General features: G+C 39.3%; 1 protein-coding gene and 1 long non-coding RNA gene across 6 annotated transcripts; one reads left to right on the top strand and one right to left on the bottom strand.

Annotated features, from left to right (window-relative positions):
• Nucleotides 1-924: 924 nt before the first annotated feature.
• On the bottom strand, nt 925-22367 carry GSKIP (GSK3B interacting protein). Of its 5 annotated transcripts, XM_082450765.1 has the most exons (4): nt 22287-22367; nt 21531-21939; nt 5066-5334; nt 925-2706 (listed from the first exon to the last, which is right to left on the bottom strand). In XM_082450765.1, exons 3-4 carry the CDS (start codon nt 5321-5323, stop codon nt 2545-2547), a joined length of 420 nt encoding a protein of 139 aa, XP_082306891.1. In that variant the 5' UTR covers nt 5324-5334; nt 21531-21939; nt 22287-22367; the 3' UTR covers nt 925-2544. The 5 variants fall into 5 exon arrangements, with proteins under 5 accessions (XP_082306891.1, XP_082306892.1, XP_082306894.1 ...); XM_082450766.1 differs by lacking the exon at nt 21531-21939 and having other exon boundaries at nt 22287-22358; XM_082450768.1 differs by lacking the exon at nt 21531-21939 and having other exon boundaries at nt 5066-5324; nt 22287-22308.
• LOC309655501 lies at nt 10697-17324 on the top strand. The gene is made up of 3 exons (XR_014260868.1): nt 10697-15458; nt 15783-16421; nt 16500-17324. It is a non-coding gene; the product is annotated as an uncharacterized lncRNA (long non-coding RNA).
• Nucleotides 22368-22375: the final 8 nt, after the last annotated feature.

The following is a 22375-nucleotide window of genomic DNA, read 5'->3' on the forward strand; positions in this document are numbered from 1 at the left end:
TTGAACACCGACAGCTATTGCATTTCCCTTCTCTAATTAGTACATAAAAGCTAATGTAGAAAATAGGAAAAAGAAAATGAAAATTACCTATCTTACCACCTAGTGATGACTACTATATTAACATTGTAGGATATTTTATTTCATTTTTCCTTCTGTTACATAGAAGATTATTTTTCAAGATGTAGTTTTAAATCCCTTTTTTCCTGTAGTATAATTTTCTCCAATTTTAATGGCTGCATATTTTTCCATCAAGAGGATCTGGCATAACTTAACCACTTTTTAGAGCCTTTTCAATTTTTCATTAGCAAAAATGACATCCTTGTTGTATATCTTCTGCTGAATCATGTCGCTATGCTAGATTTCTAGGCTATTACCAGCACAGAAGTTATAAGCTTTGTAAAGGCTTTATTACCACTATTTTCCAGAAAGGTTTCACCAATATATCTTCCAATAGAGTGTAACTATGCCTCTCACTAAATCTTTATTGATATCATTATATTTAAGTAAGAGAAAACTATTAAATTATTAGGTAAAATGGCTCAACATAGCTAAGCCTATTTTCCTTTCGTGAATTACTGGTCTGGTTGAACATCCTTCAAGTGGTTACTGGACATTTGTATATTTTTCTCAGTTGATCATATTATTTGCCCCTTATTCTCATTTTTTTCTTACTGACTTATAAGAGCTACTTACTTGGAGGTTCTTTTTTTCTTTTCTTTTGGAAGTGAAATCAAGGCTTAATTTATCTGGTTAAATTCTTTTAAAAATCTAGGTAAAATGAAGGTTTTAATATCTAGTGGAGGTTTTGATATGTGTAGTTTTATTAATGTCTTCTCTCTCTGTTGCTCTTTCATAGTAATAAAAAGAGCAAATCACTTCACACCGAAATGGAACAATACAGAATTCAAAAATGGAAACGGAATCTCTCGGAATCAAACATTTATCACAAAATGAACGCTTTCAATTTTTAAACATACAATCACTTTTCTTCATACTTAACTCAAAATTAGTAAACAGAATTTTATTCAGACTTTACAAATATCCTTTACATTTAGCCTGAGATTAAGCATGAGAAAGTTCAACCTGAAGTTAGACTTCATTACCCAAACACTTCAGCATCTGAAAATAAAGCTGAGGATGAATGTTCATTTATCAAACATAATTTAAGCATTCCAATAAACTCTGACAATGAATAGTGACCCAAACCAAACTTTAACTTGCTCTGGTCTACATGATCTTCAGAGCCTAAAAGTACCTATTATTTAATAATGATTTTAAAAAGTCTTCAAATGACAAATTATGAAGGTGTGTCCAGATGTGGAATTTTAGTTCAACATTTCTATAGCTGCTGCTTTACACTAGTATTAAAAAAACAACTCCCCAATCCTTATTATTCAACATGTACTTGAAAACATGTAGCAGCATGGTATAGTTTATTTTTATAAATATTAGTACCTGTAATAAAATATAAAATACAGTCTCCATTTTTCAAATATTAAGTCTCTGAATGCTTCATTCATCCTTTGGTTTCAAACCCATACGATGCACTCATGTGACATTGCAGATTTAGCACTGAGACAGAACACTGTACATCTGTTGGGGAAGGAGGGGTGCTGTGGGAATACCAAAGCGCTACATCATAGAAAGGAAACGTTGAAGCAAAAATACTTTCTGAATATATACTGTACATTATGTAAACAAACATTCATAATAAGAATCAACACAGGCCAAAATACTGTTTTCTAGGAAATCAGAGTCTTTTTTCTTTTAAATCACACACACTGAAGATGCTTTTTGTTAGGAAAAGAATGGAGCCTGTTCCTGTATTTGCTTATGTGCTTAAATATCTTGGAAACAAGTAATTGTTGCATTCATTTGCTAACGGTTTGTCCTCTTACTTGGCTGGCTGTTGCAAACAGGAATACAGTACTATTTCAGTACCTGTTCTTCACGTAATACTAGCTACGTAATATAGAATTAACTCATCTTTATCAGTCCATATTAATAATATAAATAGATTACATGAAGCAGTGAATTTCAAAATTTGTGCAGGGGAAACTAGTTGATAATTTGTTTCCAATAAGGCTAGTAGCAAAAATAATTACTACAAAGTCAGTCCAAGCTAGTAGCAAACCCCTGATTTAGCAAGCTGAATCAAAGTTTGAAGTTAGTTTATTTCCTATATTACTGTGCAAATCTAGAATTTCCTATGTAAGAGACAGTGCTGGCAGCATCAAAGTCCTGCAATAAGAGAATGAAATACTGATTAGGTTTTCAGAATGCCAGAGATACTATATGAAGAAATTTGAATGTCTTAATGATGGTGTCACAGCAATGGCCTCAGGATTTCCTTAATGAATCACAAACTAAGAAAGACGATTCATTAGTCAATAAAGTTCTCAATCAAAAGCCTAAATGTGAAGCAAACAATGATAAAGACACAAAATCAAAGATGCATTTTCCACTATGACCATCTGGAAGAATTTCAAGCTTTAGGTCAACATTGTGTACCAGCAGCGGCCTCTCTAACAGGAAAAAACTGAGTCATGACTGTCCATCCCTCTTCAAAGCTTCCAGTCTTTGAAGGAGCGCATTTCCAAATGCTTCCCGGTAGGCAGGGCTGAGTGTATCCAGCAAGGAGTAGACTGTTTCATGGTAGGGAGTCTGTAAGTGATCGCCCACCTGGTCGAAAGCGTAACCTACCACCTACAAGAGAAATGCAGTAGTGAATAAAGAATCAGATTTCATCTTGGTACAGAAAGCAAAAAACCCCCAAGTTTTTACATGGGTCATTCTCTGACATTATGTGTTTCTCCATCAATAGTCAGAATACACATATTTTTAATACAACCTGTAATATTTAAGCAATTCATAACGTACAGGAACACCACCAGCAAAATGCTCTCATTATAATTTTTTTCTCAAAATTTAAAAGGTCTGATTTACCTACTCTTGATCCTAAAGGAATGTAAAATACAGAAAGAATTTAAAAAGCTATACAAAAATAGTATTTCATTTTCACGGTCTAAAACATACTTCTATTTATTTTGGGTTTTTTTTGGCTGCATCACACGGCATATGGGATCTTAGTTCCCCGACCAGGGAACGAACCCGTGCCCCCTGCATTGGAAGCACGGAGTCTTAACCACTGGACTGCCAGGGAAGTCCCCATGCTTCTATTTAATTCCACATATATTGAGGGTCTTTTTATAAAGGTACTATAATAAATAATTACATTTATTATTACTATAGTATTATTAGTCCATATTTTTATCATAATTTATGTGTTTGGACTTTGTATAAAGAATTCTAAAATTTATTTATAGTTTTAATTCTGCTTTATAATTAGTTATCTGAAATGCCACTTTCATTACTAATACATTACTTATCTGCTCAACTCTGTGAGATAAAAGCGAATGTTATTCTGTGTGCTTCTCTGTGTGTTTTTTCCCCTTAAACACAGCTAAAGCTTTTTTCTCCAACAAGATTATAAGACCTATATCATGGTTCACCAGCACAATGTAGGGCAAAATCAACTTAGGTTTTGCTGACTTCATTAAAGCTTGTGAATTCCGCATATGAACCCCACATTTTATGACATCTATTCAAGCCATAGGAGATGCAAGTTTATGCTAGAAACAGAAGCAGAGTTGTTGTTATTGCACCACTTCGGGACCATGCTCTGTCCCAGCACTTTCTACAACATATTACAATTGTGTTTGCCCCTCTCTTATCACCACTAGCCTGTGGTCTACCTGGGGACAGGGATCATGTCTTATTCGCATGGTTTGATTTCTAATTCCTGACACAGGATAGTTACTCAATAAATGTCAACTGAATCAGACTGAAAAAATAAATATTTGAGTACTTACATGCCAGGTTTTATAACTGATCCAGATCTTTCTGCAAACTTCATTCACATAACCATCCCCCAAATCCTTTTCAATTTTTTTTTTTAAATCTCCAACTTATAGATAAAGAAGTAGGGACTCAGGTTGACCGACTCACCCAAGGTCACTCAAATTCACCTGTAAGACTTCTGACTCTCATTAGAACCTTTCCTACCTCATCAGAATTAAACAGTGTCAGACAGAAGTAATTTACCTGGGGTCATTTATCTCTACTTCCGACTTGCCTATTTCTATTTAAGATCCACTTCTAAAGATGACAAGTTTTTGGTACAAATTTAGGAAGGGAGCACGAAGATTAGTTAATTCCGGGACTACTCCCAAAGCCAAGCCTCAGCTGTTGGGGAACTAAGGGTAGTGACGATGCTGGCCTTGCAATCGGCTTCAATGTAAGTGATCCTCTATCATCCTCTATCAAGGGATACACAGAACACACGATTCACATACACCTTAGGTAAATTGAATCTAGTGAAATAAAGAGATGTTCATGTGCTTGTTTAATGTATCACATGACATTTTTACTTGCTTAAACCATATGCTCTACTTTATGATACTGCATATCTTTGGGAGAACGATCCTTAACAGATATAGAAACAGAAAAGTCAGAGATTTTTGACCACGATAGAAGGTTATTTATTTATTTTGGCTGTGCTGCACGGCCTGCGGGATCTTAATTCCCCGACCGGGGGTTGAACCTGGGCCCTTGGCAGTGAAAGTGCGGAGTTCTAACCACTGGACCTCCAGGGAATTCCCTCAAGTATGTTGTTTCAATAGAAGAGACATTTATAAGAGGTGGGAAAATATTCAACACAATGACTGCAAAACTCATCCAATGCAGAGAATGCATAATTCTGGTAAACATATTTAGTTAGAGATAAGAAATAAGTTAATCTGGGGGGTGACGGTTACTACAAAATACTCTGCAAATCAAATCTGTTTTTTCTTTTTCAAAAAATCCAATTTTCCCACATTGGCTGAAAGACTTTAGTATTAATAAAAATTCCTAGGGAAAAAAGCTTTCCTTAAAAAAACTTAGAAGCTACTGAGTGTCAAGTTCTCATCTAACACTCTTTCCCACTCCCTGACTCCAGACCCTTTTTGATTAAGTGGTAAAGATGTAATTTTTTTTTTTTTTTCCTAAAGAGAAAATGACTTACCCTGAGCCCGGCTTCAGTGAGCTCCAGGCAGTATCTATTCCTTTCTCTTGTTTCCACATTGATATAGGCCACATCGTCTGCACAGTGCAGGGTTTTTGAGACAAACATGGTGTTAACAGCAAAGAGAACATCATTTACAACTGCTTCAGCTTCCAGCCTCATGTCTTTCATATCAGTTCCTTCAAAGCCATTAAGCTCTGCATCTTCTTCAAATGCTGACACACTGCTCAGCTCCATGGGATTACAGTCTGTTTCCATTCTGCAAAAATCTGGATATAAAACTGGCTTATAGAAAGACACTCCACATACTAATGTTTGATTAAAAGCAGTTATGCCTTACAACTGCTACTTATTGGAAAACATTACTGAGTTAACAACTTTTAGGGAAAATATTGCCTAAAACCATTTTCAGTAGTTTTTCACAGCAAAATTACAGACACCTATAGATTAAAAAAAAAACAAAACACAACTCTGTTCTCCACTTCTCCCCAAAAGGTTAATCCCCATATTGGTACGAATTCAGAATATCAGTTTTTAGCTTTTTCAAACAATGCCAATGTAAAAATCCTAGTACCTACTTCTTTTTAAATGTATTATTATTTTTCTAGGATAGATATTTAGAACTGGAATTGCTGAGTCAAAGTATATACTCATTTTAACTTTTAATAGATACTGCTGATTCACCCTTCAAAAAAGGCTGTACTGACTGATGCTCCACCAACAGAATATAAAGGACTGTGCTCTTTTTCACCACACCCTTTCCAACCCTTTTTAACATTTGCCAACTTGAGAGGAAAAGAATGATGTCTCATTGTTTGAATATGTATATCCTTGATTAAACAACCTTTGGGTACTTATAGGATATTTTTAGTTCCAAGGTCATACAGCTATTAAAAAAAAAACAGAAATAAAAATGAACTAAGGTTGTCTAAAATCAAAGTTTAAGTCTTTACCTACTAAGGTACACCCTCAATAGTTCCTTTTACGACTTCTCGATTTGGGGTTTTGCCTAAGAAGCAATCTTCCCCATTCCACGATTACATTTTAAAATGCTCTAAATTATCTTTTGAATTCTCATTCTCTATCTCTATTTTTAACTCTTTGATCCGTCTGGAATTTATTCTGTGTAGCTTTACTTTCCAAGTGGATAGCCTATTGTCCCAACACCACTTACTGAATAACTCTTTTTACTATTTACTTGAACTGGCTCACATATTATACTTTGAAAAATATTATTTCTCATGCTAACTTGATTCAATATTACTGCCAGTCTGCTATGTAGTTCTTGCTTCTCTTCTGTGACTGGGGGAGCAGTTGAGTATTGTTAAAAATTCGAAATGTATGGATGAGAAAAGTTAATAAATGTGAGATTGCTTTGGAATGTAAAAACAGCTTTTCAGAATAAGATATACTTTCTTTTTACCTGTAGGCTTTAAAAGTAAATTAAGATTTCATTTCTCTGATATGGATTAAGCATCCACTGTCCTAAATGTAGGACGACTGTTCAACTCGTTATAAACATTTATTTGTACTGTTTGTCTATTACCTTACAAATTTCATCCCTTTTTCTAAAGTTACCAACTTGTGCCCTATCTGTGTGATGTTCAAAATCCTTTAAATTAGTGGTTCTCAATCGTGGCCACAAACCCCATCTGAGAAACTGAATCAAAACCTCTGGGAGATTTTTCTGGGTATTTTTTCAGAGTTTCTGGGTGATTCTACTGTATCGCCAATGATCTGAATTATTAGCAAAAATCTTAAGGGGCTAGAGTTCCTATAGCTGCAAGTCATTTGCACACTATAAAAGTCAAAACTATTTGCTGAAGGCAATTTATGGTAAACTATGTAAAGCTCTTTCAAAAAACTACATAGCAAACTGGTACAAATAATATAATCCTCCAATCCTGTTTCAACTAATGATACGTTTTAAGGGTCCTTTATCTTGTCTCCCACAGCACTTTACAGGATTAGTCACTCACTACTAACAATACAAGTTAATTATAAATTTATCAATTATTGCTGGAGGAATTTGTCAGGTAACTGAAATCTAATGTTGACTTAGTATATTTGAAAGTGAAAATATTTGATTTTCTAAAAATTTCTACCTTCTCTAGAAATAATCATTATATTCCTTAATATTATACTTTGTTTTATGTATGAGAAATGAGACCACTTTATTTTTTTACAATGTCAGTTTTGAAGATTTTGAAATGTGGCTGTGTACCATAAATCTCTTAACATCCTGAATGCCAAACATCTTTATTTTCCTCAAGTAATCAAGTACCTTAACTACAGATGACAGAAATAATAACTGTTACATGAAAAAGATGTTTATATGAGAAAGCTTGACAGGAGTCAAGCTTTTAAAGAAAGAGCCTAATTCATTGCAACTAGGACCATAGTGATATGATAAGCCAAAGAATCCGATACTAGAATGTAAGAAATCCTCACAGGTCAGTAAAGCAGGTCATCACACTGTGTGTAGTAGTCAGCACCAAGGGGCAAAAAAAGAGAAAGACACCTTTCCTGAGACTGTGAACTTTCAGGAGATTTTTCTCTGAAATGCTTCTGAATGATGCATTAAATAGCAGACACATCCAGAACCTCTGATGATACATAAGAAGTGATAGATTTTAGAACTGAAGCATTACACAAGTTCACATTTTAAGCTATCATTATTTTAAGGTATTATTACAGTTATCTTTTGTTGGTTATGACAAGCTCTTGATTACTTATCAATATCCTTTCCCCTTCCTAACAGCACCCAGATTTTCCAAGAGGAATCATAATACCTCCCCTTCCCCTATTTTTTTTTTTTTTTAAGTTTTTGGCCACACCCCACGGCATGTGGGATCTTAGTTCCCCAACCAGGGATTGAACCCACGCCTCCTGCATTGGAAGGCAGAGTCTTAACCACTGGACCGCCGGGGAAGCCCCCCTTCCCCTACTGAGTAAAGTAACCAAGCAATTTGCGTGAGATTGACCCCAATCCCAGTTGAAGGCTGTCCTGAACTTATCAATACACCAAATTCTTCCTAGTCACTTTATTTTTAAAAAATATTTATTTATTTTCTTTATTTTTGTTTTGCTGCGTCAGGTTTTAGTTGCAGCCCCCGTGGTCTTCATTGAGGCATGCGGGATCTTCTGTTGCAGCACGGGCTTCTCTCTAGTTGTGGCATGCTGGTTTTCTCTTTCTAGTGGTGGCGCGCAGGCTCCAGGGCGCATGGGCTCTGTAGTTGTGGTGCACGGGCTCTCTCATTGAGGCACGCAAGCTCAGTAGTTGTGGCGTGCGGGCTTAGTTGCCCCATGGCATGTGAGATCTCAGTTCCCTGACCAAGGATCGAACCTATGTCCCCAGCACTGGAAGGCGGATTCTTTACCACTGGACCACCAGGGCAGTCCCTTTTCTAGTCACTTTAATGCAGAATAGTTTACAGCACACAGCCCCGGCTGTTCCTGGTAGCCATCCCAAGATGAGGGAAACTCAAGGATGATGCTGACAATGGGAAAAGAACAGAGCCAAGAGATTCACGGAGAAATGAAGCCCAAGTCCTGACAGCTGCCCAACCTTTGCACTTTTCAGTTATTGCAGCCAATACATTCATTATTTTACTGGCAACTGAAAGCATACTGAATTAGCAGTCTACCCAAAATAAAAAGCACTCATTAATCTAGCTCTTCAACAGCTTTATAGAAGAGGTTTAAAAAAAATGGAACCATGATGATATTTTTGTGCCTGTCAATGTGGAAAGTGCTTAATAAAAGCTTTGTAGAATATGAGTATCAACATGTGTATTAACTTCCTATTGCTGCTGTAACAAATTACCACAAACTTAGTGGCTTAAACAACACGAATTAATTTTCTTACAATTCTGGACGTGAGAAATCTAAAATCAAGGTGTTAGCAAGGCTGCATTCCTTTTGGAGGCTTCAGGGGAGAATCTGTTTCCTTGCCTCTCTAGCTTCTAGAAGTCTCCCACATTCCTTGGCTCATGGTCCCTTCTTCCTCCACCTTCAAAGCATATCACTTCAATCTCTGGTTCTGTAGTCACATTATCTCCTTCTTCTGACTCTTGGCACCTGTGCTCCCTTTTATAAGGACCTTTGTGATTGATTATATTGGGCCCACTTGAACATTCCAGGATAATTTCCCCATCCAAGGTCCTTAACTTGAACAAACCTGCAAAGTTCCTTTTGCCATATAAGGTACTGATAATATATTCACAGTTTCTGGGGATTAGGACATGGACATCTTTGTGGGGGGGGGTCATTATTCTGTCTACCAGTGTCCATATCCTATCAGCAGGGAAAGGAGTATAAAGGTAGTCAAAGAGACTTCATTTTCTGACTTTCCTTTTTGGAACAGTCATCATTTACTTTTAAAAGAAGGTCCAGTGTACTTGTCAAGCTCACTGCCTTCTTTGGAAAGGTTCCTTAGTCATAGGTTTCATGATTTGTATTCTGTAACTCCAGCACCGTGATACAGCAAAATGAAGTGGGTTTGGGTGTTTTAATTAAAGGCACCATTTCGAGGCTGGCAAGGGGTTTATGAATTGTCTTGAATCAAGAGCTCTGTCCAACTACCCGATTCTGGATGGTGACTGGCTCATCCAATCAGACCCTCTTTTGAGGAGTATGAACATAGAGCCAAAAAACATGAATTCAGTGTGTGATGAAAGGAGCTACAGAAGCAAAGCAGGGAGCAACTGGGTAGCCTTACCAATGGGGCACTAGAGAAGTGGTTTCTCCACTTTGATTATTCATCCCAATAACTAAAAATATTTTGAGCAGATACCTCATCATATGTATATTTATTTACATATAATATCACAATTAGCATGTCAAAACACATAAATATGAATTTAAAGAGGAGAAGGTAAAATATGAAATATAAGCTTATTTTCTTCTTACTTCTCAATGGATTATCTTGTGTACCCAACTGTAGAAGCCTGCACCACTGCGGACGGGGACATATACGTCCATGTTGGTGAAGGGACAACTACTAAAATTACTAATGAAACATTAGCGATGCTGTCAGGTTACCAGAATAGGTGACTCATCAATGTGATTCCTGTAAAAATCCCTGGATTCCTTTTCTGTAGGCAAAACAACTTATCATTGTATGAGAAATTCTAGACCAGTAGAACTCTGTGCAATGATGGAAATGTTCTTTATCTATGCTGTCCAATACAGTAGCTACTAGGCACATGTGGCTATTAAGCACCTGAAGTTTCGCTAGAGTGACTGAGGAACCAAATTTCAAATTTTATTTAATTTTCATTCATTTAAATTTAAAAAGCTAGTGGCGGGCTTCCCTGGTGGCGCAGTGGTTGAGAGTCTGCCTGCCAATGCAGGAGACACGGGTTCGAGCCTTGGTCTGGGAGGATTCCACATGCCGCGGAGCAAATAGGCCTGTGAGCCACAATTACTGAGCCTGCGCGTCTGGAGCCTGTGCTCCGCAACAAGAGAGGCCGCGATAGCGAGAGGCCCGCGCACCGCGATGAAGAGTGGCCCCCACTTGCCGCAATTAGAGAAAGCCCTCGCACAGAAACGAAGACCCAACACAGCCATAAATAAATAAACAAATAAAAAAAAAAAAAAAAAAAAAAAATTAAAAAGCTAGTGGCTACTGTATCACATAGCACAGGACTAGACCTTTGTGAATACTTGTGGATAATATAATGAACTGAGTTTATATTATTGTTGAAAAAAATCAATAGATATAAAGGTACTAAATTCAGCTTATTTTATATAAGTACCAAGATTTGGAAATAGGTATGTTAGAAAATCTATTTTTAATCTTAGCTAATCTATGGAGGGAAATTAACTGTCAGTGTTTCATTGGTAAAAACCAATGAATTACTTCTATTTTCTAATCTTTTCAATTTAGAATCTAAGTTTATATATCCAGCACTTTTCTAAGCATTAGAATACTAATTAAATATGTTTACTGGTAGTTTACAGCCTAATTTGGGAAATAAGACAGGCACATGAAATACGTACACAAATATTAATGCCATGCACATGCATCATAATTATAACATAAAAAATGTATAATTAGAGAAAACAATATGTCTTGGTCCTACTACAAACTTACCACTAAACTTGTATAAACTTGGGCTGGCCATGTAACCTCACTGGTTTTCTCACTTACAGAATAAGGGGGAATGAACGGGAAATTCTTTACTGTTCTTGAGAGCTGACATTCCATGATTTACAACATAATTGTTAGTTACTATGGGGGGCTTGACTCATGGAACAGGTCAGTCAAAACTGGGCTTGAATGAGCACAGATGAAAAGTTATGGATAAGCAGAGAAGAGAGTTGTGAAGGATTCTTCAGAGGGAACAATGCATAAACAAGGTCCAGGGTGTGGCAGGAATTGTAAGGAAACTAGACTAGGTAGTCTACTACAAGGAAAATGCTAAGAGAATAATAGATAGGAATGGCCCAATGTGACAAGGTGCTAATACCTAGACAACAGAATTTGATTTTGATACAACAGGCTGTTTTAAGCTCTTGAGAATGGGAAGAGCAATGTCTTTATATTTAAAGTAGGTTCCTTGTAGGCAGTATATAGTTTGGTCCTGCTTTTTCATTTAATCTGATAATCTCTACCTTTTAATTGGAGTGTTTACACCATTTACATTTAATATGATTACTATGATTGATATGGTTACTATCTTGCTGTTTGTTTTCTATTTGTCCCATCTGTACTTTATTCCCTTTTCCTTACTTTTCTGCCTACTTTTGGACTGACCACTTTTTAGGATTCTTTTTTACATCCTTTGGTGGCTTACTGACTCTTCGTTGAATGTTTTTGGTGGTTGCTTTAGAGTTTATAATATACATCTTTAATTTATCACACTTTCAAGTGTTCTTATACCACTTCATGCATAATATAAGAACCTTACAAGAGTATATTATACAGTCTTTGTGCTATTTTTTTTTTTGCAATGTTTTTATTATTTATTTATTTATTTATTTATGGCTGTGTTGGGTTTTCGTTTCTGTGCGAGGGCTTTCTCTAGTTGCGGCAAGTGGGGGCCACTCTTCATCGCGGTGCGCGAGCCTCTCACTATCCCGGCCTCTCTTGTTGCAGAGCACAGGCTCCAGACGCGCAGGCTCAGTAATTGTGGCTCACGGGCCTAGTTGCTCCGCGGCATGTGGGATCCTCCCAGACCAGGGCTCGAACCCATGTCCCCTGCATTGGCACGCAGAGTCTCAACCACTGCGCCACCAGGGAAGCCCTGTGCTATTTTTGTCATACATTTTACTTCTACATATGTTAGAAACTTCATAATACATGTTATTTTTGCTTTACTATTGTTTTTAACAGTGTTTTGTTTGTTTGTTTTTTGGCCACACGTCATGGCTTGTGGGATCTCAGTTCCCTGACCAGGGATTGAACCCAGGCCACAACAGTGAAAGCCCGGAATCGTAACCACTAGGCCACCAGGGAATTCCCATTATTTTTGCTTTAAATAGCCAGTTACTTTTCAAAGAGTTAGGTAATAAGAAAAATGCATTTTATATTTAACCATATGGTAACTATTTCTGATGCTCATTGCTTTGTGTTGATCTACATCTGCATCTATGATCTGTATTATTTTTCTTCTGCCTGATGATTTCCTTAAACATTTCCTGTAGTGTAGGTCTGCTGTTGATGAATTCTTTCAGCTTTTCTATGTCTGAACAAGTCTTCCTATCACTTTCATTTTTTTTTTTTATAAACTTATTTTATTTATTTATTTTTGGCTGCACTGGGTCTTCGTTGCTGTGCACAGGCTTTCTCTAGTGGCGGCGAGCAGGGGCTACTCTTCATTGCAGTGCACGGGCTTCTCGTTGCAGTGGCTTCTCTTGTTGCAGAGCACAGGCTCTAGGCGCATGGGCTTCAGTAGTTGTAGCACGCAGGCTCAGCAGTTGTGGCTCGTGGGCTCTAGAGTGCAGGCTCAGCAGTTGTGGCACATGGGCTTAGCTGCTCCGCGGCATGTGGGATCTTCCTGGACCAGGGCTCAAATCCGTGTCTCCTGCATTGGCAGGCAGATTCTTAACCACTGCACCATCAGAGAAGCCCCACTTTCATTTTTAAAAGATATTTTTGCTGGGTATAGAATCCTAGGCTGACTTTTTTTCTTTCAAGAAAAAATGTTTCCTTCAAGAAAAAAATCAAAGATGTTTCTCTACCATCATCTTATTCGCACTGTTTCCCATGAGAAGTCTGATGTCATTTGGTATCTTTGTTCCTCTTGGTGTAGTTTTTCTTCATGTTTCTTTTGCTTGGAGTTCATTGAGCCTCTTGCACCTGTGGGTTCATACATTTTAGCAAATTTGGAGAAATTTTGGCCATTATTTCTTCTAACATTTGTCTCTCCTCTCTTTGGGGAGTCCAGTTTCATGAATATTAGTCCAAGTGAAGTTGTCCTACCCCTATGCTCATTTTTTCACTCTTTCCCTCTTTGTGTTTCACTTTGAATAGTTTCTATTGCTATTTAAAGTTCTTTTCTAATCTTTTCTTTGCTGTATCTAACCTCTTATACTTGGGTTCTTTTTTTTTTTACTTGGGTTCTTTTTTAAAAAACGTATTTTTCATGTCTCTACTTCATTTGCTCAATCTTTTCTCTAATTTTATTTGAACATATGGAATAATTATAATAAATGTATTAATGTCACTGTTATTTCTGGGTTAGTTTCAATTGATAGATTTCTCTAATCGTTATGGGTTGCATCCTGCTTCTTTGCATGCCTAATATTTTTTGATTGGATGCCAGACTGCGTGGATTTTACCTTGCATGGTGCTTGATATTTTTATATTCCTATAAATATTATTGAGTATTGCCCTGGGATGTAGTTATCTGGGAAAAGCTTGATCCTTTCAGGTCTTACTTTTAGGCTTTTTAAGGCAGTATCAAAACTGATTTAGTCTCTGGTTAATTTTTTTCCCAACTACAGAGGCAAAACCTTTCTGAGCACTCTACTGGATGGCCTATGAACTATGAGATTTTTCATTCTGGGTGAGAGGAACTGGAACTATCACTGGTCCTGTTTGAGCTCTGAAAATTCCTCTAATTCTTTTGGGTAGTCTCTTCCCCAGCCCTGGGGAGTTTCCTCACAACTATGTGTTGATCAGTATTGAGCTGCAGACTGGAGGGGGATCCTCTGTATATATATCCATGGCTCTAAGAAGCTCTCTACCTTCTAGTACTCTGTCCTAGCTGCCTTGGCCTTCCTGGAATCCTAGCTTCATAGCCTCAATTCAGGTAGACTGCCAGTTCTACCTGGGTTTCTCCTCCCAAGGCCATACCTAGAAATTTTCTCCAGGCAATAATCTGGGGCAACAGTTTGCATCTTGTCTCTCAGGGATCACTGTCCTTCACTACCTAATGTCCAAAGTCTTAAAACCATTGTTTCATGTATTTTTGCCCACTTTTTTTGTTGTTTCAGGTGGAAGGGTAAATCTGGTCCCTGTTACTCTATCTTAGCCAGAAGTGGAAAGCTTATTAACCAGTTTTCAGCTAATTTTGGAATCTTATTTCATCAGTTTTTCTTTCATTGATTTTGGTCTCTTCCATATTACTTTGAATCAACTTCACCATCTTGCTGGTTCTTTCATTAATGAGTTAAATACATTTTTGACACATGCTTACTATATGTTTGTATTAAGACTCATGTTTTTAACTTAAAAAATTATATTTTGACACTACTTTCAGACTTTTAATCCTTCCAAATTCAGTTCGGACACATCTGTTTCAGGATTCTGTATCTGATCTCAAGGTAGAGTTAATCACTATATCCTCCTTCCTTAGAATTTGTTTTGATACTTCTGTACTTATCATACCTCACTGCAAATGAAGGTCCGTGGTGTCCATATTACCAGCACAGTGTCTGGCATAAAGCAGGTCTTCACTGAATACTTTCTGAGCGAATAAACCAAAGGAAAAATACTAACTTTCTGCTTCTCAAGCTGTAGTACTCAGCTCTGTGACATGGGGCATACAAAGCTACAGGATAAACATGATAGACACTCCTGGAAAATACACATCACTGCTAGAGTAACAATATTATGAGGTATGATGCAAAATTACGTACAATTTTAAAGCAAATGGCAGCCTCAAGCCATGTCTTCTTTAGGTTATGTTTCCCCACCCCTAGCGTTTCCTTTGCCTCTGACCGAAATATATGAGTGAAAAATAAGTAAGAGAAGGACTGCTTTAACTCAAGGAATTAACTAAAAAAGCTGAAAATTCCAGGCACTGGGTCTGGGGGTATAAAGTTAATAGGCAGAGGTTGGAGCTGGTGAAAGAGTGGAATGTTAGTACTGGGTTGGACCTTCTCTAAGTCTTTATAGCTCTTCCCACTTCAGTTACAATAATGCTCTTTATTAAAAGTTAAGGTAGGGCTTCCCTGGTGGCGCAGTGGTTGAGAATCTGCCTGCCAATGCAGGGGACACGGGTTCGAGCCCTGGTCTGGGAAGATCCCACATGCCGCAGAGCAGCTAGGCCCCTGAGCCACAATTACTGAACCTGTGCGTCTGGAGCCTGTACTCCGCGACAAGAGAGGCCGCGACAGTGAGAGGCCCGCACACCGTGATGAAGAGTGGCCCCCACTTGCCACAACTGGAGAAAGCCCTTGCACAGAAACGAAGACCCAACACAGCCATAAATAAAATAAATAAATAAATAAAAATTTAAAAAAATATATTAAAAAAACAATTAAGGTAATTATTGATAACTCTTACTTCTGTTGGTATAATTTGGGGGCTGCGTTAGTGTTTTTGGCGGATTCGTGAAACCAGTTATCAAGATATTGATTACTAAGTCCTTCATTCTCTATTTCTTAATTTTTTATATTCTAATTTTCTATGGCAGAAAAATGTATTATGTTTGTAATAAGACAAAAAACTTTAAAAAATGTGATGTATTAGAAAGTATGAGGTGTAGGAAGCGGAAACATTTTTCTTCGTAGAGAAGCCAGACTACTTAGTTTTGTTTTTTTTTTTTTTGGCTGCGTTGGGTCTTCGTTGCTGCGCGCGGGCCTTCTCTAGTTGTGGCGAGCAGGGGCTACTCTTTGTTGCAGTGTGCGGGCTTCTTGTTGCAGTGGCTTCTCTTGTTGTGGAGCATGGGCTCTAGGCACGCGGGCTTCAGTAGTTGTGGGGCGTGGGCTCAGTAATTGTGGCACGTGGGCTCTAGGGTGCATGGGCTTCAGTAGTTGTGGCACGCAGGCTCAGCAGTTGTGGCGCACAGGCTTAGTCACTCCTCGGCATGTGGAATCGTCCCAGACTAGGGATCAAACCCGTGTCCCCTGCACTGGCAGGCAGATTCTTAACCACTGTGCCACCAGGGAAGTCCTAAGATAAGTTAGGACTTATCTTAGGACTTAGGTAAGTTAGGACTTAGGTAAGTTAGGACTTACCTAAGATAAGTTAGGACCTAAGTTAAAGTAACTGGCAGCTTCAGTTTCAAATGAAATGAGAGCTTTGAATTTATCTGTATTTCAAACTACTGTTTTGAAAGTGAAGATGAATAAAGTTGATTAATTCGCAACATTTAGAATTCAGGCAAAGCTAAAGCTAGTTTAAACTTTATTTTCTGTAACACATAACGTTTAATGTTTTCAATAGCTCTGAGATGCTTATTTTGAAATTAAAAATTTTAAATCAGAATCATTTGCAGCATTACAAACATACATTATTTGTAATTCAAATAAAAATGGCCTATCTTTCCATTTATACACTGATTTATAAAATTACTCTGCACCCCACTTTCAACAAAGACACATACACAACCTAGTAATAACAAATCAATGGGCTTCCCTGGTGGCACAGTGGTTAAGAATCTGCCTGCCAATGCAGGGGACATGGGTTCAAGCCCTGGCCCGGGAAGATCCCGCATGCCGTGGAGCAACTAAGCCCATGTGCCACAACTACTGAGCCTGCGCTCTAGAGCCCACGCGCCACAGCTACTGAAGCCTACGTGCCTAGAGCCCGTGCTCCGCAACAAGAGAAGCCACGACAATGAGGAGTCCACGCACCGCAACGAAGAGTAGCCCCCGCTCACAACTAGAGAAAGCCCGCGCACAGCAACGAAGACCCAACGCAGCCAAAAATAAAAACAAACAAATAAATAAATAAATTTATAAACAAAACAAAACAAAAAAAACAAATCAAGCCACCGGAATTGTATTATGCTTCAGCTGATTAAAGAGGAAGGTGACGGTGAAGAAATATATAAAGTTCAGTTGAGAAGTCTTTTTTTTTTTTTTTAAGATTTAATTGGCTTTATTAGGCAGTTCATGAATCAGGCAGAATCCCATCTGGCAACTAGAAGGGTACTCCTGGAGAAGTCTTTTAAACTGTAAAAAATAGGCAAGAACCCTACAACCCTGTAAACAACCTTTCCTTTGAAACCAGAAATTGTAAATGAGACTCTAAGACTAAAAAACTGAATGCTTAAGAACCAAAACCAAAATAACTCCAGGAATTAGTTTTTTGTTTCTATATAACCCACTAGATTATATAGAGGATTTGGTATTATATTTAATATAAGGTACATTCTAACCAACATAAAACAAATCAATATCTAAAGAGATATGAAATAGAAAACCTCTTTGTTTTCCATTTAAACTCTAAATTGGCTCTCTACCAGACTCTGAGCAATATTCTGTTGCCAGCACCTTCAAAAATTGGAATACCTTACGGGTGCTTTTAGTTATTCTGGTAGATTGCATCACCTTGCAAAAAGTTTCCAAATGATTCCTTATAACATCATCCATAAATTATTTAGGAACCGCTCTTACTTCATCTGTTGGTATAATTTTTGGACTGTGTTAGTGGTTTGGGGAGAATTCATGAAACTAGTTGTCAAGATATTGTTCACTAAATTCTTTATTCTCTACTTCTTAATTTAGTAGACTTTGTTTTGTTTCATCACAAATTTACAGCATCAAAGAGCTAGCAAAAGACTAGATTTGTCCTCGATGACAAAAGAACGGGCGTAGAAAGACATACGACTGTCTGCGTGTCTACAGCATGGCAAAAGAACAGAGCCAGAATGATTTCAAGAGCAGTATACAGATGTCAAAATTACATTTTGAAAGAAAGTTCGATTTTTCAGTTGCCATTACAACAATCAGCTGAGGGCTAGAATGTAATATCTTGATGATTACAGCTGACCCTTGAACAACACAGGTTTGAACTGCACAGGTCCACTTATGCATAGATTTTTTTCAATAGTAAACACTACAGTATTACGCTATCCATGTTGATTGAATTGGCGGATGTGGAACTGCGTATATGCAGGGCTGACTATAAGTTATACGTGGATTTTCAGTTTTGGGGGGGTTGGTGTCCTTAACCTCAGCGTTGTTCAAGGGTCAACTGTACTTTTATTTGTATCATACATCGCAGTCTGGAAAATCCTCTCAACATGAACAAGAAGTGGCCATATGGTGTGATGGTTAAAGGGCTCTTTTGAACAGACTGATCGGGGCTAGAATCTCAGCTCTGCCACTTACTCTGCGACTTGGGGCAAGATATCTTAATCCCTCTAGTCACACATTCCGCCTCCCTAAAATGAAGCTAACAAAAGCATCTACCTTAAAGGGATCCCGAGAGAACTAAATGAGTGAATATACGGAAAACGCTTAGCATGGTGCTGGACACGCAATAAGCTCAAGAAATACTATCTGTTAATTGTTAAAAATAGTATTTAAATATCTTTAAAGAAGAAAGACTAACCTCTGACCTAAGCCCTTTGACTCCAAGTTCCGTGCTCTTCACAGTATGTGCAGTGGCTGCAGCTGCGGCCTTTCACGGCTCTGAGAAGCACGCGATGCAGGAACACTACTATCTTATTCCTGTTACCTCAGGCTCAAGTCTTAAAAGGACAACGTCTCAGCTTTTCTTTTATTTCACATGTTAACATGGATTTCTTTCATGGATGATTTTTTGACATGACCCATTCAGCCTCTGGTATATAGCCTCTAACCTGTCATTTCAAATCCTTTCCTAGAATTTTTCAGAAGTTGACAATGTTTGGTTGGTAATTACCTTCATCGTCCTCCCTTAATTAATGTTAGCTGTTAACATTTTGTGATAGTACTTTGTCTTTGATAAAACCCAGAACGCTGTTAGGATGACTCTGTACCCTATTTGAGCTGAGGTATAATAATGACAGATCCCAAACCTTAACAATTTATGCTGAATTTCTCCTAGAAAGCAAAAAATGTACCCGGCAACACACTTAAGACTGTGAAGGGAGCATGTTTGTTTTTACAAAATCTTCTAATTTTTATTTCCCTTTTCTGATATTTGAAATTTCGCACATTCTATGGACAGTGTGGACGTAATTCTATATTCCAAAAGAAATCACTTACTTAACATTTCAACTTGAAAAAAAATCAACTGTACTCATTCATCAAAAGTCTGGTTCAAACCTCCCAAGGTCTAGTCCAATTCCCTGCCAGATTGGATCCCAGTTTCATACCACTTTGTTTACACTCCTTTTATGGTAAGCATTATAATTATTCATAAACATGGCTTATTATCTTCCAAATATATCCAGAATCCAACTGCTTTTTCCCATCTTCACTTCCATCACTCTAGTCGAAGCCACTGTCATCTCTGCCTGTATTCCTGCAGTATCTTTCTAACTGGGCTTGCTTTTTCACCTTTGGTCCTCTCACCTCCTCAAAAGTCTATTCTCAACACAGCAGTTAGCATGGTCCTGCAAAAATTTTGGCCAGATTATGGCACTGCTTTCCTCAAACCCATTCACCGACTGAATAAAAAGGCAAAGTCTACAAGGCCCTATATGACCCCTCCCCCCGCAAACCCCCAGCTTCTCCTCTTTCCTTCACTCCCTCGTGACCTTCCTTGAACTCGCTAAGCATGCTCTTGCATTCTGCTGTTCCCCCTGCCTGGAAAACTCCTGCAGGTATTCACTTGCCTTGCTCCCCAGCTTTCCCTAAGTCTCTGCTAAAATGTCACCTATTAAACAAGAGAGGCCTTCCTTCACCCCCTACATAAAAGTGGCAAATCTCTCTGCTCTCCATTCCCTTTGCATTATTTTTTTCTACAGCACTTTTCACCACATGGCATATGACGTGTTTGATTACTGTTTGTTTCCCCTCCCTTCAATAAAATGTAAGCACTCCATGAGGGCAGGGACTTAATCTGGTCACTGCTGTATCCCCAGTACCTAGAACAATCCCTGGCACATAGCAGGCAATCAGTAAATATTTACTGAATAAAGGAGTGACCCCTTCACTACAGAACATAAGCTCCTTGAATTCCTCTTTACCTTTTTCACATCTCCAACTGTGGAGACTTTCATTCAAAGGACCCTTAACAAACATTTAAACATGAATGAAGAGCAAGGGAACTGAAGTTACCAAGAATGCTTGGGACAAGTCTACAAAGAATGAGGGGTAGGGGCTTCCCTGGTGGCGCAGTGGTTGAGAATCTGCCTGCCAATGCAGGGGACATGGGTTCGAGCCCTGGTCTGGGAAGATCCCACATGCCACGGAGCGACTAGGCCCGTGAGCCACAACTACTGAGCCTGCGCGTCTGGAGCCTGTGCTCCGCAACAAGAGAGGCCGCGATAGTGAGAGGCCCGCGCACCGAGATGCAGAGTGGCCCCCACTCGCCGCAATTAGAGAAAGCCCTCGCACAGAAACGAAGACCCAACACAGCCAAAAAATAAATAAGTTAAAAAAAAAAAAAAAAGCAACAATCCCAGCACCTACATACAGTGGAAAGCACCCTGGTTCCAAAACGAAAAGGTGACTGTGGAAAGGAGAACCAGAGCTTTCTCCATCTGCCAACACTTGTGGGCTGTGTTAGTATTTCTAAGGCACTGGTGAAAGTTATCAGCATACAAACAAAATCTTCTTAACCCAGTCGCCTTAATTCACTATCTTTTTTCTTTCGACAGTTTAATTTATTAACTAACCATGAACCTTTTTACCCACAGATAGGATAAATCAACAAAGTGTTGGCAAATTTAAAATCATTTACTAAATCTTACTGAACGGGGCCTTGAGGCAAACATCCCCACTTTTAAGCTCTCTTCTGATGAGGTGACAGACTCAATTATTTGGTAGAAATACCAAATAAGTTAAGCAAAACCGGACGGCTAATAAAATTTACAACTTTAATTAAACTTTGTACACTCCGAATACTAGAACTGCTTAGTGACAAACTCCACAAGACTTTCCAGTAAGCTTATCACAGTCTGTTTCCTCTGACAGGTTACAAGACAAACACCCAGTCTGCTTGAGTTTTAAAAGGGTATTTCCTTTGCTCCCCCGGAATAACCAAGAAAGACAGGAGTCCAACTGGTAAAGCGAAAGGTGGGTTTAATTCACTATTCTTGATTAAACTGGATGTATCGGGACTCCGCTGGTTCCCTACGGATATCGTTTAAGTTTCCTAACAATATTTGGAGATAAGATATTACGTGCTCACAGTTGGCGAAGACTCCGAGAGGGCAGCGGCCGCTTCGAGGGGTTCGGCTAATGAGCGCCAGGGGCGGGATTCTTGGACCCAGGACCCTTGGCTTCCGGGCCACGGAACACACGCACGCAGGCCTCCTCGGGGGTGGACCAAGTTAAGAGCCGGCTCCGCCTCTGCAGGAGTTGCCTCCTAAAAGGCAGAAACACGGCTGCGCAGATTCCCAGAACCGCACAAGTACTTTGCCCAGGTTTCCGCGGGGTCGCAAGGTTCTGGTATCGATCAGAGAGAGCAGTTCTGCCCACAAATGCCTAGAAAGCTCAAGTGTCTTGGTCGCTGGCGCAGCACACGCAGGATGAATGAAGCGCTTTGGAAACTGCAAGCCTCTAGACAGTAGCGAAGCTGAAGCTCCAGAAAACAATACCTGAATGAGGCGGGCGACGAATAACTTGCTGACTATGGGCACCGGCCAATACGGGGGGTGGGCGTGGGGGGGGCAGGGATGGTCGAGAGGGGCTGCAGCCCTCCCCGTAGAGCCGGCGGCGTCCGAGCGCCCGTTTCCGGGGTCGGGGTCTAAGCTGCCCGGGACGGGCCAGGCCGGATCCGCCCCCAGACCCCTCCCCCTCTCAGCCCGGGCACCGGGCCGCTTCTGCCGTCGCCCCTCATGGCCCGGCCTGCAGAGCCACGTCCGGCTCAGAGGGCCCCCGGCTCACCCTCGAAAACCCCTCGGCCCCCGGCCGGCCTCCCGCCGCCGGCCCCGCGACTGCTCACCTGCACACACCACTCGTCCTGCTCTCACTCCCTCCCCAGGCTTCTGGAAGCGACCTGCGGCACCGCCCCCTCTCCTCCCCGCCCTCGCC

The sequence above is a fragment of the Balaenoptera physalus genome, assembly GCF_965194825.1.
Source record: "Balaenoptera physalus genome assembly, chromosome: 2".
NCBI classification, from domain to species: Eukaryota; Metazoa; Chordata; class Mammalia; order Artiodactyla; family Balaenopteridae; genus Balaenoptera; species Balaenoptera physalus.